This window comes from Henckelia pumila, chromosome 4 (assembly GCF_033568475.1).
Source record: "Henckelia pumila isolate YLH828 chromosome 4, ASM3356847v2, whole genome shotgun sequence".
Taxonomy (NCBI): Eukaryota; Viridiplantae; Streptophyta; class Magnoliopsida; order Lamiales; family Gesneriaceae; genus Henckelia; species Henckelia pumila.
Genome location: NC_133123.1, coordinates 65,682,826 through 65,698,113, shown reverse-complemented (window position 1 = coordinate 65,698,113; position 15,288 = coordinate 65,682,826). Strand labels below are relative to the sequence as shown.

Below are 15,288 nucleotides of genomic sequence, written 5' to 3'. Positions count from 1 at the left end.
TTAAATCACTTAAATAAACAACAATCAATTAAAAAATATTCAAAATGATTCTTTATTCATTAGATATCATCTCATAAAATATATATAAACAATTATATTAATTTAATAAATTTCGGTTTTTTTCGATCGATTCGATTTTGAAATATATAATCCGAAACGAACCAAATATATTTTTATTTTAAAATTTATATCCAAATTTCAATTTTAAGTCCAATATTTGATTTTTTTCAATTTAAATTCACGATTTTTCGATTTTATCGGAGGTTTTAACACCCCTAGATGAAGGGTTTTTTTATTAAATAATATAAAATTAAAAAAGATTAACAAAAATAGTGTAAACTGGAGATGCTTTTGTATCTAGTACAATCCGAGACAGACTGTCCCGGATTCTCTGCCATGACAGTCTCTCCGGATTATTTTTTTATTTTTTTTGGTTTTATAAATTAAAAAAAAATAAAAGAAGGAAGGAATCTGGTCAAACTTGACCAGACTCCTTTATTGAATCCGGAGCAGTCTGCTCCGGATTCATAAAGGTGTCATTATGACACCTTTAATTCACGGATGAACAACCCCTTGCTTCCCTATTCAATGATTCAATATATATATATTGGCACTTTGCTCATTCTCCATGCTATCATTTTGTTTCGCATACCATCTGCTTCCTTCCTTGTATCGTGTTTCTTTTTTTTAAGGTAAGTATTTCTAATGTTCATTTTATTTTTGCTTTTTGTTAAAATTTTTAATTTAGTCGTGTGTTTTTATTTTATTTTTAAATAATGTTGCAGTATAATTTAATTCAGGGTTTGAAGTGTACGTGGATTTCTTCTCGTGTTTATTAAAGGTAAGCACTTATGTTTAATTTTTAGTTTGTTGTAATAATTTTTTTTGTTATGATTTTTATTTCGTTGTATATTTTGTTCTAATTTGTTTAAAAATATTTTCTATTTATTAACATTCAATATTATTATTATTTTTTTGAAAGAACATTCATATTATTAATTTTATTATAATATATTTTATTTTAAATTAGAAAAGTTTATTAATGACTAGTGTAGTATTATTTCAGATTTATTTCTAATAGATATATTTGAATTAATATACGTAATAAGAGATTTATGTAAAGGTGATTATTTTTTATTTTTGTTATTTTTATAATTCTGAAATTATAAAAATATCTATTACGTATATTAATTCAAATATATTTATTAAAAATAAATAAATCTGAAAATACTACACTAGTCATGAATAAATTTTTCTAATTTAAATATAAAATATATTATAATAAAATGAATAATTTTGAATGTTAATAATTATTTTGACAAAAATAAGATGTAAATTGATCAAATTTTTTTTTTTACTAAACTCTAGTGTTTATATTTTTTCGTAATACTATCCTACAAAAAATCGAAGCAAAAGTAGATATTTTTAATATATATGCATATATTAGTCAGTAATATAGTCTTAAAATTATCGGAAATAATTAAAATTTCTAAATTTTATTTGTAAAAAATATTTAAATATTATATTAATTATTAAAATTTAACTAGTTTTAATTTTCAAACCGGAAAAATAACTAAAATTACATATTATATATATAATAATTAAATTTAATAATAATAATATAAATATGTAGTTATTGTAATTACTAAAATAATAATAATAATTTGAATATTAAATTTAATTTTAAATAAAGTGTAGTAACGATCACAATGTTATTGTTGAATAAATAATATCTTTTAGTATAATGATAAATAATAATTAAAGTACTGTAAATAATAATGAAATTAATTATAAAATTATTTATGTTATAGATCACACAATTAAATATTATTGATTTAATTATTTAAAAAAATTATGTTATTGATTTAATTATTTAAAATTATATACTACAAACATTAAAAAATAAAAAATAAATAAATTAGCAATCATAAAATAATATAATAATAATAATTTGAGTAAGAAGATCTTGAATAATAGTAAATAGTAATTAATAAGCTAGTTATATTATTTGTCAGTATTGTTAATAATAAAATTATGGTGTAATAATGACTTGAGTTAAATAATTTTTTGATATGATAATCGTCAATTACTCAACATGATAATTTAAAAAACTTGTTAAAAAATGATGAGCATCAAATCAAGTTATTGAAATATGATAATTACACATTTTATAAAACGAGAACAACTTTTACTTTATTTTTTAACCACTTAAAATCTCACACACACTAATTCATACTAAAATTTGATATTTTTATTAAATTCTTATTATTAATAATATAAATGTATGTATGATGTTTTTATTGAATGTCATCGGTTATTTTTAGATATAAAAAATAATATAACTTACATCCATATTTTATTAATTGTAGGATGACGAAAAATGCAGAAAATGTATTGTATTTACAATATAGACATATTTCGAACAATATCAATGCCGAGAATATGGATTCACTTATACCCCCACGTCGTTCCGATCATTCTCTATGGACATTGTATAGTGAAGGAATTCACCATCGTGTTCGTCTATGTTTGGCTCACATGGGTTTTTATGGTATATTACAGTGTGGACCCATAAAATATTATGATAATCACTTGCTTACAGCCATGGTAGAGAGATGGCATCGAGAAACACACACGTTCCACCTTCCAGTCGGTGAGACCACGATAACCCTACAGGACGTTGCAATAATTTGGGGTTTGAATATCGATGGCATTCCTATCACTGGTGTAGATACTGCATACACAAAAAATAAGTTGCAGCAACGCTATTTATATTGGTTGGGTTTTATGCCCGAGGCTAATAAAATCAAAGGTGGCCACCTTTCCCTCACCGCTATACGAAAACACTGTTTAGATCATATGATTAATGATGAAAGCACAGATGACGACGTTGTGAAATATTCTCGTTGTGTGGCATTATTGATTATCGGTGGATGTATGTTTTCGGACTCAGAGAGTTCTGCGGTGAAGCTTATGTATTTATCATTTCTTGAGGACATCGATATGGTGAATACGTATAGTTGGGGTTCCGCTGTATTGGCCTATCTCTATCACGAGTTATGCAATACTTGTATGGAGTTGAAGAAAGATTTATGTGGGCCTCTCCAAACACTTCAGGTACTTGAATACTTGTATAAAAATATATATGTTTTGGTCAAATTGTTTTTAAGGGACATGTATATTGTATATCGTCGCAGATTTGGGTGTGGTCGAGGATTACACTTTTGACTCCGGATAGGGTGCAACAAAGTCATCTGGAATCGGATCAAGTTGCTGATGTGCTTCAGGGTCTATCATACCCACCTTTTGGCGCAAAGTATTCTTTATAGACATTTACTTTGTAATATGCTTCTATTATTTTTTATTAATGGTATATTCTGTCTGCTTGTTCATATCATAGATGGAGGCGTGGGTTTTCATGGGTGCACACTATGCGGTATTCTGTTTGTACAATGAGGGATATGCTTGACAGAATGGTAGATGGACAGGTAATTTGTTACAACATTTATTTTTATAAACATATTTTATAAATTGTCTTAAGATAAGCATGATAATATTTGTACTTTTGTTTTTTGATAGTTTAAATGGACAGTATATGAGATGGAGTCACCGGAGTTGAATATGTACCTTGAGGGAAATAGAAATCTCTTATGTCGGTCTGCGTGTCCGCTGATAAATTTTGATATTGTTGAAATGCACCGACCAGAGAGATGTCTTCGACAATTTGGAATGCATCAGGGTATTCCCCCACCCGCCACTAACTACGAAAATTTTCACAAACTGACACGACAAGGGCGATCCGATTTTGATTGGGCCCCCTTTCACAAACAGTTTGTAGATATGTGGACTGATAGATATAATTTTGTCACGGGCGGGGAACTTGTCATATATGGTACACCTGACACGACGTTGGAGTATATTGGTTGGTACCGACGTATTTCTCATATTTTTGTATCTCCGATGCTAGTACCTACGACTATGGTTGGATACCATCCGATAAGTGGAAGCTACCGACAATTTTACGTAAGATTTGTTACGTTAAATTTTTTCATTATTTTATTAAATTTGAAAACTTTATTTTTGTTTTAAGCATGTACAACATTTTATTTCAATTTATAATATAGGAACAAAAATATCAACGACATGGTCATGCATCTACATCGCAACCTCCAACGTGGACACGAAATGAGAGTGAGGCAGGAACTTCAGCGACGAACAATCCTAGGTACACGCAAAATTTTGGGTACCCCGGACCTTCGACAACAAATTCTACATTTTACACTCCGTATGTGATGTCGAGCTAAGAAGGGTATGATCATGACTTCCACAGCCCATATGCTGGTAGTTTTACCCAGCTCCTACAGAGTGACTTCACAACATTCATGCATGACATACACCCTCGCTTGAATATATCACCAATCGCATTTCAAGAATATTCTGATACACCAATAAGTGAGATGACAATGAGCACGGTTGGTCCTAGTACAACACCTGTGCGACCACAAACAGAGGGAGACGAGGAGGAGGTATACGGTCGGGGTCGTAGAAGAATTGTAAGACCTAGTTGTGGCACTTGTGGTCACCGTTATCATCATCGTAGATAGTTTTTTTAGTGTGATTACATGTACGTGTAAAAAATTGTATGTTTTATAAAAGTTTGTTGCAAAAATTTTGGTTTTTTTATAGTATAAAAAACCTTAATTATATTTGATTATTTACGTATATTGAAATATGAACATAATAGATTGAAAAATATTAGAATTAATAAAAAAATTATTACAAATAAGATGTGCAACATAAGTTAATTGCAAAATATATTACAAAACACTTAATATCCAAAAAATAAAATTACAACAAAGAAATTATTTGGAGGATAAAATGATAATATGTAGGTTTCATATCCTCGAAATTTATCCCTCAAGTGTCACCTACATGTAGTGAGAAAAAAGAAAAATATTAACAGTTCATTGTAAAGTATGAAAACAATTTAAATATAAAATTTACCTAATGAGAAGTGATAAATATTAAATTATTATGTCACTGAATTAAATTTTAGATAATATCTCAGTATATATCTCACGTACCTCCCACGTCTCTCTCTGCCAGATGATTGATCCATCTCATTTCTAATGCGGGTTGTGCGATCTCTACCGACCCTTCTCCTCTCTCGTCGAACCGGATTGTGTTGTAATTGGAAAGTCAGTTCATCCCAATATTGTTCATCATGTATAGGATAGAATCTACCATCGTAAGTATTCACATATTCGCTAAGTGCGTACCATGGTTGTACAAGCTGTGCAGGATCTAATCCAAACCATTTTGATGCGCATATAACATGTGAACAAGGGATTCCAAATTCTGCTGTCTTCCCGCAAGTGCAATCACGAGTAGAGATCTTGACAGCTTGTATGTGATGTTGACTCCCTGGTCTTGATCTTGTCGCAACGGATGCTGTCGGATTAGTGATTATCTGTTCTTATGCAACAGATGACAGATTACGATGAGAGTCACGATAGCAGAGGCGGCGGTCGTTGGGGCGATCCGAATGATCCTAGACGTCGTCAAGGAAAGCCGAAGGAGCGCAAGCGAGTGAGCATGCGCAGATTCAAGGAGGTTAGCCCGAAGCCTTTGTCAGGATGTGAGACGCCTGAGCAGGCCGAGGATTGGCTTGAGAGGATGGAGTAGTGTTTTCAGGAGTTCCGTTGCACAGATGAGGATAGGATGGAGATTCTTGCCTTCATGCTTGAGGGACGAGCGAGGAAGTGGTGGAGATCGAGATCCCTTTGGTCAAATTGTACAACCCTATGTTCAATTTACTTTCTCGACCACTTCTCAAATTTTTCGCAAGCAAAATCGGTCCAAGGCTGATGTTTTTCCATCATTTTCTGACTTCGTCCCCGTCTTTGTATGAAATATTGCACGCATCGTTGTAAGGTTAACTCCACTATTGCGGTAATAGGGAGACGGCGAGCTCCTTTCAATATACTATTTATACACTCAGACATATTTGTCATCATTATCCCGCGCCTCCATCCACCATCATGAGCAAACGTCCATTTCTCTTTCGGGATGTTAGACAAATAACTGAAAGCTGCTACATTTTTTGACTTTATTGCTTCCATCGTAGCATTGAATTTCCCTATTTGATGTTGTATACCTGCTTCCCAACATAAGTCTTTCAAATGAATATTTTTGAACCTATTATTGAAATTAGAACAAACGTGCCTCAAACAAAAACGATGGACACCACGAGGAGGTCGAAAGTCAGGGAGATTTTGAACCGCACTTGTTAAACCTGCATGCCTATCAGATATAAGACACACTCCTCGGCAACCTCGTGTCACATGTTGTACAACGTTACTTAAGAACCAATGCCAAGACTCGTAAGATTCTTCATCGACTAGCGCAAATGCCAGAGGCAACAATTGGTTATTAGCATCCAAAGTCACTGCAATGAGCAGTTTGTGCTTGTATTTGGTGTACAGATGTGTGCCATCAACACTGATTATTCTGCGACAATTCCGAAATCCATCTATACATGGCTTGAAAGCCCAGAATACAAAGTTCAAACCTTTTTGGGGATGATCATTTTGCCGAAGTTGCTTCCACTCTACAATAGTTCCTGGATTATACTTTGACAGAGCACCCATATATTTAGGAAGCAATGATACAGAGCTTTCCCACGTACCATATACGATCTCCACTGTACGCTTCAAACCTTGTCATGCCTTAGCATATGATATCTCATACCCATATTTTCCTTTGATACTCTCTCGGACATACTTGATCTCATATGCAGGATCACAACGCACAATTCCAAAAAGTGTGTCTGCTACCATATTTATGTCAAGGTTGTGGTGATCTATGCCCACTTGGCTAGAAATGCATGTATGCTCCCCACCATACTTCGTGATCATGAAAAAACCTATATTCTGTTTGAATGATGCTCGAAGTCCCCAACCACAATTGCCACCTGCAAAAAAGTTCTTACACTTGATCTTCCATATTGTTGGAGAACTTTGGACGACAACATATTCACGTCTTGCAATTTGAACAGAAAAATCCTTCACAGATGCCATTAATTCAGTTTTGTTCTTAAAAACCATTTTGGCACAAAGTTCAGGCCTTGCAGAGTCATAGAACTTAGTCCGTGATCTAGATGATAGCCCAAATGAATCTGGAATTTGTTCATCATACACTGTGTTGAAAAATTGAGGAATTTCTCGCATGACGGGACCTTCACGAGGAATGTTCTGTGCAAGTGTTTCCCCACCATAGTTTGGGACATGCGATGATGTGCCCTCATCCTGACGTGCGCCCTATCCTGCATCCATGATTTGGGCGTCAACTTCACGTAGTGTGTTGGCACGATCATCTTCTTCCCCATCACTTGATGCTACTTCAGGCTCACTATCACTACTCATTACATTATGAGAACTGTCAGCAAACGGATCATGTGCCTCTGTAATATTTCCTGTAATTGCTTCTTGCATATTTGCTCCACGATATGGTCATCAACCATATTTTGCGCATTGTGAAAAGATCTTGGGTTCATGATACTCGGTCCTGTATCCCCGTAATTTAAATCCAACACTCTGGATGTATTGAACCCCCTAGGAATATCTTCTTGTGTGGGATTTGTGATATGATGACTCCAAGACCGTGAATATAAATCCCATGATAGTGTTTCGTTTTGGACCCATCCGTGATCTTGCTCCGTGGAAACCATGGTGTGATGATCCCAATTGCCTGTATCAGTTCCAGAATACAATTCTGTACCTGCGGCATCATTGTGGCGTGCAGAAGTTTGTGGATGCTCATTGAAATCCATTGTACTCAAACCTTGTATTATCCCTGGCATGAACGGCTCATTATCACAGCTTCTTACCTCATAAGATACTGGAGATGATTCAACATACATGAATTGTAGACTCTCGTCATCCGTGATGTACACATGCTCTTCGATATGACGAGTCATAATTTCATAAGAATATTTTGTTGATAGTTTAATAGTGAATTGTGATGGATCTATTTGTAGGAGGCGGTGCACCTTATTCACCAACTGAGCAAATGTAATAGAACGTCGGATTTTCATGGGCCTAGTTGCTGGTATGCTATATCCGACCCTCTCGTTTTGAACAATAACATGACCACCAAGGTACAATAATGCATTCACATCATTCATCTCTGTGGTCAACAAAAAATATATAATATAAAAATTAATTATTAAATTACATATATTATTGTTGATGTACACAATATAGAATAATATTTTTTCTAGGTAAGCAAATTGATAATAAATTTTACCAATAATAATATAATTAATTGATAATATATTACAAGAAAAATTTAGAAAATAATATATTTTTTTATTTTTTAAAATATATCTGCTCTAAGTATACTACACAGGAAAACTAGAAGAGAACAACGAACAAAAAAATAAACAAAAAACTTGACAATTTTTTTTAAATACTATATAATTTAAGTAATTGAAAATTCATTAAATTTAATATTATTTAATTGTGGTGAAAATAGTAAAAAATAATTAAATGATTAATTAATAAATATATTTTTAACAACAGACTACAGAAGTAAAAACATAAATAATTTTTTGGTATGTTGGAATATTAAATGATTAATTAATAAATAAATATATTTTATAAAATATGAAGAGTATTATTTACATTTCAAAATTTATTCAATCATCTTGTCTTTTATTTGGGTGCTAGAAATGGAAAATAATAATAGCATTTATTTTTATGTTCTTTCAATAGGAATCTATAAATAATATAATATCTAATCTCAGAATTATAATTTTAACATTTAAATATTTAAATTTAATTTCATTTTTATTAAGTATACACCATATATAATCGTAATTGTGATCGTGATCAATTCACACTTGTACCCTTTAATTAATGGTTTTTATATTTAGCAAATTAACTAATTTGTTCAATTCTTAAAATAATTATAACAATCTTTCAAATAATTATATTAATTTTATCGATATTCTTAATGTAAAAAATAAATAATACAATTTTTATTAAATAAATTAATATTAATTTTGTTTTGTATTATCACAAAAATTACTTAATTTGTTTCAAAAAATTTTATATACGAAAGTGGAGTATATGTGTAGCTATATAGAAATACTTGGGACAAATTTTGAAGTAACAAAATTTTTTTTAGTCCAAAAAATTTTTAATTGCCAAAAAATTAATCAACAATATTTGAATCCGAGACACGAGACATCCTAGGTTCTATTACTTTTGTTAAATTTACAAAGTTGTTCTATTTTTATAATTTTTTCAGTTTTTTTAATTTTAAAAATAATATCCTTTTATTAATTTTACTTATGTTCACAAATTAACTTAATTAATTACATTTGACTAAAATAATTACATAAAACTATAAATCAATACGTAACAAAATTTTTTACATAAATTAAATTCATTTTAAATATTAAATCTCAAAAAATTTGGCAAATGATATAATTTGTTGCAAAATAATTAAGATAATTATGTGTTAACAAAAAAAAAAAAAGATTTATCTATACTTAAAATTTATTCTCGGACATTATTTTTAAACAAATTATAACAAAATATAAAACTAAATAAAATATCATTAAAAAAATTTAGTACAACAAACTAAAAATTAAACATAGATGATGATGATGCTTACCTTCAACAAGTACGAAAATAACACGAGAAGAAATCCGAGCAGAGTAGGAGCACGAAAAATTTATAATCTGACAATGTTTAAAAAAAATATTACATCACAATATAACGATTAAAAAATAATATCGTAACAAAAAAATTATTGTAAAAAATAAAATTTAAGTAAGCTTACCTTTAAGAAAATGAAGAAACCGTGAAGAACAAATTAACAATGAGAACGAGAACAAAAATCAATAGGATATATATAATGAGAATGAGAATGAGAGCAGCACGACATCAAATATATATAGTCGGAAATAAAATGAAAGAAGGAGCTGAGTTCTTCTGTGAACCACACAATAATTCAATACACAATAATTTCAAACAATAATTCAATACACAATACACAATAATTCAATTACACAATAACTGGTTTCAATAATAAAAAAAAAAATACACAATAATTCCATTATTTGGTTTCTTATTGCTCCGGATTCAAAAAGTTGTCTTGTCGGCCACTATTGGCGACAAGACAACTTCATTATATTTTTTTTAAAACAAAAATCAGCCTGATTTTTTGTGGCCCAAAATTTTCTTCTTTTTTTAATTATTAAAGGTGAATCCGGGACAGTCTGTCCCGGATTCAGCAGAGGCGTCAGAGCTGTCATCTGACATCTCTGCTGAATCTGGGACAGACTGTCCCGGATTAGTATAGTTTGATAACCCCCTAAAATGCAATATTTTAATAAATTTTTATTTATTTTATATTATTTAATAAAAAAAACCCTAGATGAAGGCGCCGAGTGCCATGCTTGAATCTTGACAAGCCGAAGTAGGCTATTAGGTCCCACTCTTATTGCACTTTTTGTGAGCTGTTCAGTTATGTAGAAAAATATTTTAAGTTTGAGAAATCTAAGATAATTTATGCTGAATTTTTGGGGGACTGTTGATTTAAATGATTATTAAGTAGAATAAAAAAAATTAGTCTAAATAAGTAGAATAATCTTATGCTATATTTACTATTATAATAATTTATATTTGAATTTTGAACACTTGTAACGAAATTGACGTTAAGTGTTTAATAAATCATAAAATTGATAATAAATTTAATAAATCACAGATTCACATATGTTATTGCTCGTGCTAAATAGATTTCACCTTTCAAAGTATCTTTGACCCATATTTATTGAGAAAAATATATATTCCTAAAATATAATTTTTCACATAACCACATAAATCTTAAATGTATAATACATACATACAAAATTTGCCCATCCCCAATAACATTGCATACTAAGGATAAAGTGTGGGGGTGGAGAAGGAAAGGTGCAATGAATAAACTCTCATGAACAATTCATTTATACTATCAAAAAAGTAGTGAAGGTGTGAATATATGATCATAACTTGAAAATTAAATAAATTGTGTAAAATAATAAATGTTTTGTTTTAAAAAGAGAGAAATTGACTCTTAAGTATATCAACTTTGAATATGTAACTAATAAATTTGTTGAAGCAATTTCAAATCCATTTTTAAACAACCTTTTTAAAATTAATACTTGTCAACTAGTGAAATAGTGCTGTTAAACAAGTGTTTGCTTTTCTAACTAGTATGATAGCTATTTTAACGTTAATTAGATAGCAAAACATTATATTATTTATGTGTAGTTATGTGTTTTTTCGGTATATCTATATCTGATCATATGGTCATATCTTGCCCGTTGATGATATTTTCTTGGAGTAGGTCTCATGTTCAACGACTTGTAAATATATATATTTGAGACGGGTCAACTAATGTGCACCTATATCGAAAAAGCCCAAAAATAATATTTTTTACTTAAAAATTAAAGTTTTTAACTCAAATCAACATATATCACACAATATTTATTTATAATATAACAGACAAAAAAATGATACTTTTGAAGTGAAATATAATTTGGTTGAACATAATAAAGTAATTTTTCTTTAGATCATAGTGAATATTCATCACACAAAATTGAAGTTCTATTTGAACATATAATTTATAAACGTTTTTAGTGTTTTATAAGTGAAAATTTTAAAATATGTGTTTGGATACATTTCTTGTAAATATTTTTAAAAAAATATTTTGAAAAAGTATTCACCAATTTTTAAAAAATATTTGAGATGTGTTTTTAGATGTTTTTAGAATGAAACTATGGTCTTCTAAAAAAAGAATGAAAGAATGAAGACAAAGATGAACGTCATTATTTTTCAAATGTTAAAATGTTTTTTTATAGAATAGTTATCAAAACACATATTTATTCTTAAAACAATTTCTAAAAAAAAATTTAAAAAAAATTTCTAAAAACATTTTATAAATACAATTGTAAACAAAACCTGAATCAGACAGTGTTTTCGATCGTTCGGATAACAATCAATTCAACCCTTGATAATGCAGGTTGTCTTGTCCCGTGATGAAACACCACTCCTCAAAAAGGTTTCTTGTTACGTGTGATTTCAAGATTCATAAAATTTTATGAAAAATGGAAAGTGGGTCATAACATAAATATCTAAAGCAGCTTCCAAATAAATATCTTGCATGCGATTCGCTCCATCCCGATACAGTGTACTAATCAATGCAGTAAAAATATCTACGGGCGCACTTCCCAACGGCTATTCAAGCCGCGGCTTGGCTTGAGTCGGTTCATATAATGTTGACTAGAAAAATTTGACCCTTTCGGTAGGTTATACTATATTGTACATACACTGTCTTTGACTCTCAATAATACATATAATTGTGAAAATATATCAATATATGTATAGGGATGTAAACGAGCTGAATTGTTCGCAAGCTATTCAAAGCTCGGCTCGTGAAAAAGCTTATTTGCAGGGGCGGACCCAGAAAATTTGGTCAGGGGGCACAATTACGGACGGAGCTATGTGTTGTTTTGCCCGGGTGGTTGCTTGGACGACCTAATTTTTTTTTCTATTTTTTATACATTAAATTTAGTCAACTTTGTCAATATCTCCGTGAACAATTTTAAAAATAAAAAGATAAAAGCTCAACACATAAAAAAAATAGAGAGCTTAGAAAATTTTAGTTTAGATAGATATAAAAATCTGGCTCAGTTATTGGATACAATTCATAAAACAATCATGAATGTGCATTTTATATCAACTAAAGACGACCAGAAAAGTTAAAATATTATAACCAATTCATAATAATTCATTATACAATTATTTGATGAGTTATTAAACATATTTTCTTTGGAATATAATACATTAATATTATTTAAAATTAACATGTACCATATTTTATTTTATTAAAAAATTAATATAAGTATACCCTAATAATTTTTTAAAAAATTTGAGGGGGGCCCATGCCCCCCTTAGACCCTACATGGGTCCGCCCCTGCTCGTTTGGGCTCGTTCGTTAAGCTTATCGAACCGAGCCCGAGCTTAATTTTGAGCTCGGCAATATTCACAAGTCGAGCTTGAGTTTAAGGATGTTCGGCTCGTTAGCTCGCGAACATGTTTGTTAATAAGCTAGGAAGCTCGAGTTCGACTCGTTTAGTGTGTTAGATTCGGATTTATGCTTTAATAGTAGGTTCAGTCTACATGTAGTTTATTAATCGAGTTGAATGAGTTTGATTCATACATAATTTTAGTGTGCACTACAAACAAACTTGTTGTGCTTTGTCTTGTCTTTCATTTGGCGTTGGAATAACTTAATTTGATGAACATATAGATTATATATGATTTTTCTGCTGAAACATGTCAAAACTATATCCTGTATTTAAGTTTGCGAAGATTCTTATTGTTTTTCGAAATTCTGGGCGAGTTAAGCTAGGAACTTGAAAATGTGATTAACATTAATGACAATGTGTTTATTTGAATTTTGGGATAAATCGGTTTGGAATCTCGGTTTGGTGTTCAAATGGAAGTTATAGAACCTTTTTCTTTAACACCAAAAAGTCATTTTTTGGAGACGTTTTTTTTTAAAAAATTATTTTTTTAATTTTTATTTTATTTAATAAAAATTTAATTTTAGTTTATAATTAATTTATAGAGATGTATTCTATTGTATTTAGGCTTCACAAGTTCGAAAACGAGCCTGAGCCCACTAAACGAGTCAGAATACGAACCTGCTAAATGAGCTAACGAGCCTGAAAACCAGATCGTTTAACGAGCCAAACTCGAGCCAGAATCGTTTAATACGATAAATGAGCCGAACCCGAGCCGACATATGTAGTAAACGAGCCGAGCTTTATGATAAGAGCTCGGTTCGGGCTCGGGTACCAAACGAGCCGAGCTCGAGCTTAATACTGTTCGGCTCTGCTCGTTTACATCCCTACCCAAGCCGAGCCTGAGCTTCGACATATACTTAACGAGCCAAGCCCGAGCCTAATACTGTTTGGCTCGGCTCGGCTCGGCTCGGCTCGGCTCGTTTACGTCCCTAGGTTTGCCTTCCAGGAGCAATGCTGAATCGAGTATCCTGGTGAGGTTGAACAACAGTACAAAAAAATAGTTTATAGAAGCGGTTGTTTTTACTTTTAAGAGCGGTTTTTGAACGTTCCAAAATTTTTGTCATCGGTTTCATTAACGCTCCTCTTATCGGCGCCCTTGTATCTTATAAAAGCGGTTTTTCCAACCGGTGGTACAATTTGAAAAACCGCTCCTATTATTGACTGCAAGTGCGGTTGGAAACCGATTTTATACGTCATACATATAACAATGATTTCAAACCGCTGTTGGAATAAAATAATTTAAGAGCGGTTTAATGTCGATCGTAAAGTCGCTATGTGTAAGAATGGTATAAACCGCTCCGAATACCATGGATTAAAAAGCGGTTACGAACCGTTCTTGACTAGATGTTTTTAAAAACACGTTCAAACACTTCTAAAGCCATAGTTTGGAGTGGTTTAAAACCACTCTTCAAGCCATGCATATATGAGTATTGTTAAACCGTCTCTATAACTATATATTTATAATTGTTTCGATGTCCATGCTAATTCATAATTGTGAATCCAATTCCTTCTCCAATCGTTTCAATATGGGATTTAGAAATAGTATTAAGTAGGTCTTTTAAGTAAATTTGGCAATCGAATTTGTTTTTCTATTAAATTTATTTTCCAAATTAATATAAATAATTGTCAATATAATTTATCCATCAAAAACAAAAATAAGTAAATACCATAAATAAATTAAACAACAAAATCTTTTACATTTAAAATATCAATCGACAAATTCAAAATATAAAATATTAGAAAACTATTATCCACAACTACATAACAATATTACAACTAGTGACATAAAAAAAAAAAAAAATTCAAAAGTTTATCTAAATACAGTTTCGTTCTAATGTGTGTTGAGAAGATCTACGATTTTTTTCCATAAATTTGGTGGAGTATAATATGTTGCTTCGTAATATTTACCTGAATAATCTACAACAAAAAAAAAACAAATTTAATTAGTCTTGAATAATATGTAAATAACTTTAATAAAAGAGAAATAAAATTTTAATCAAATCTTAACTAAAATACAAGAACTTTTATTGGTTTTGTTTCCACATAGCCGTTACAGAGGTAATGCTGCACAAATCATTAAGCAAACCTGTAAAAAAAATAAATTAATTTATTTGAAAAAAGATAGTGAATTAAAAAAATAATATGGA

At 30.6% G+C, this 15,288-nt stretch overlaps 2 protein-coding genes across 2 annotated transcripts; one reads left to right on the top strand and one right to left on the bottom strand.

Annotated features, from left to right (window-relative positions):
• Positions 1 to 2,604: 2,604 nt before the first annotated feature.
• On the top strand, positions 2,605 to 5,685 carry LOC140861108 (serine/threonine-protein phosphatase 7 long form homolog). Its single transcript, XM_073264112.1, has 6 exons — positions 2,605 to 3,117; positions 3,198 to 3,316; positions 3,401 to 3,488; positions 3,580 to 3,926; positions 4,331 to 4,526; positions 5,488 to 5,685. The coding sequence occupies exons 1-6, from the start codon at positions 2,605 to 2,607 to the stop codon at positions 5,683 to 5,685; spliced, it is 1,461 nt and encodes a 486-aa protein (XP_073120213.1).
• Positions 5,686 to 5,813: 128 nt separating this feature from the next.
• Positions 5,814 to 6,650, bottom strand: LOC140861107 (uncharacterized). Its single transcript, XM_073264111.1, has one exon. The coding sequence runs from the start codon at positions 6,648 to 6,650 to the stop codon at positions 5,814 to 5,816; it is 837 nt and encodes a 278-aa protein (XP_073120212.1).
• Between the last annotated feature and the right edge of the window lie 8,638 nt (positions 6,651 to 15,288).

Excerpts from the sequence above, each read along its gene's own strand:
- LOC140861108 (XM_073264112.1), top strand. The coding sequence starts at position 2,605 with ATGGTAGAGAGATGGCATCGAGAAACACACACGTTCCACCTTCCAGTC. Across the intron at positions 3,927-4,330 it reads ACGTTGGAGTATATTGGTTG|CCCATATGCTGGTAGTTTTA; the intron begins GTACCGACGTAT and ends TGACTTCCACAG. Across the intron at positions 4,527-5,487 it reads CAGAGGGAGACGAGGAGGAG|ATGACAGATTACGATGAGAG; the intron begins GTATACGGTCGG and ends CTTATGCAACAG.
- LOC140861107 (XM_073264111.1), bottom strand. The coding sequence starts at position 6,650 with ATGGGTGCTCTGTCAAAGTATAATCCAGGAACTATTGTAGAGTGGAAG.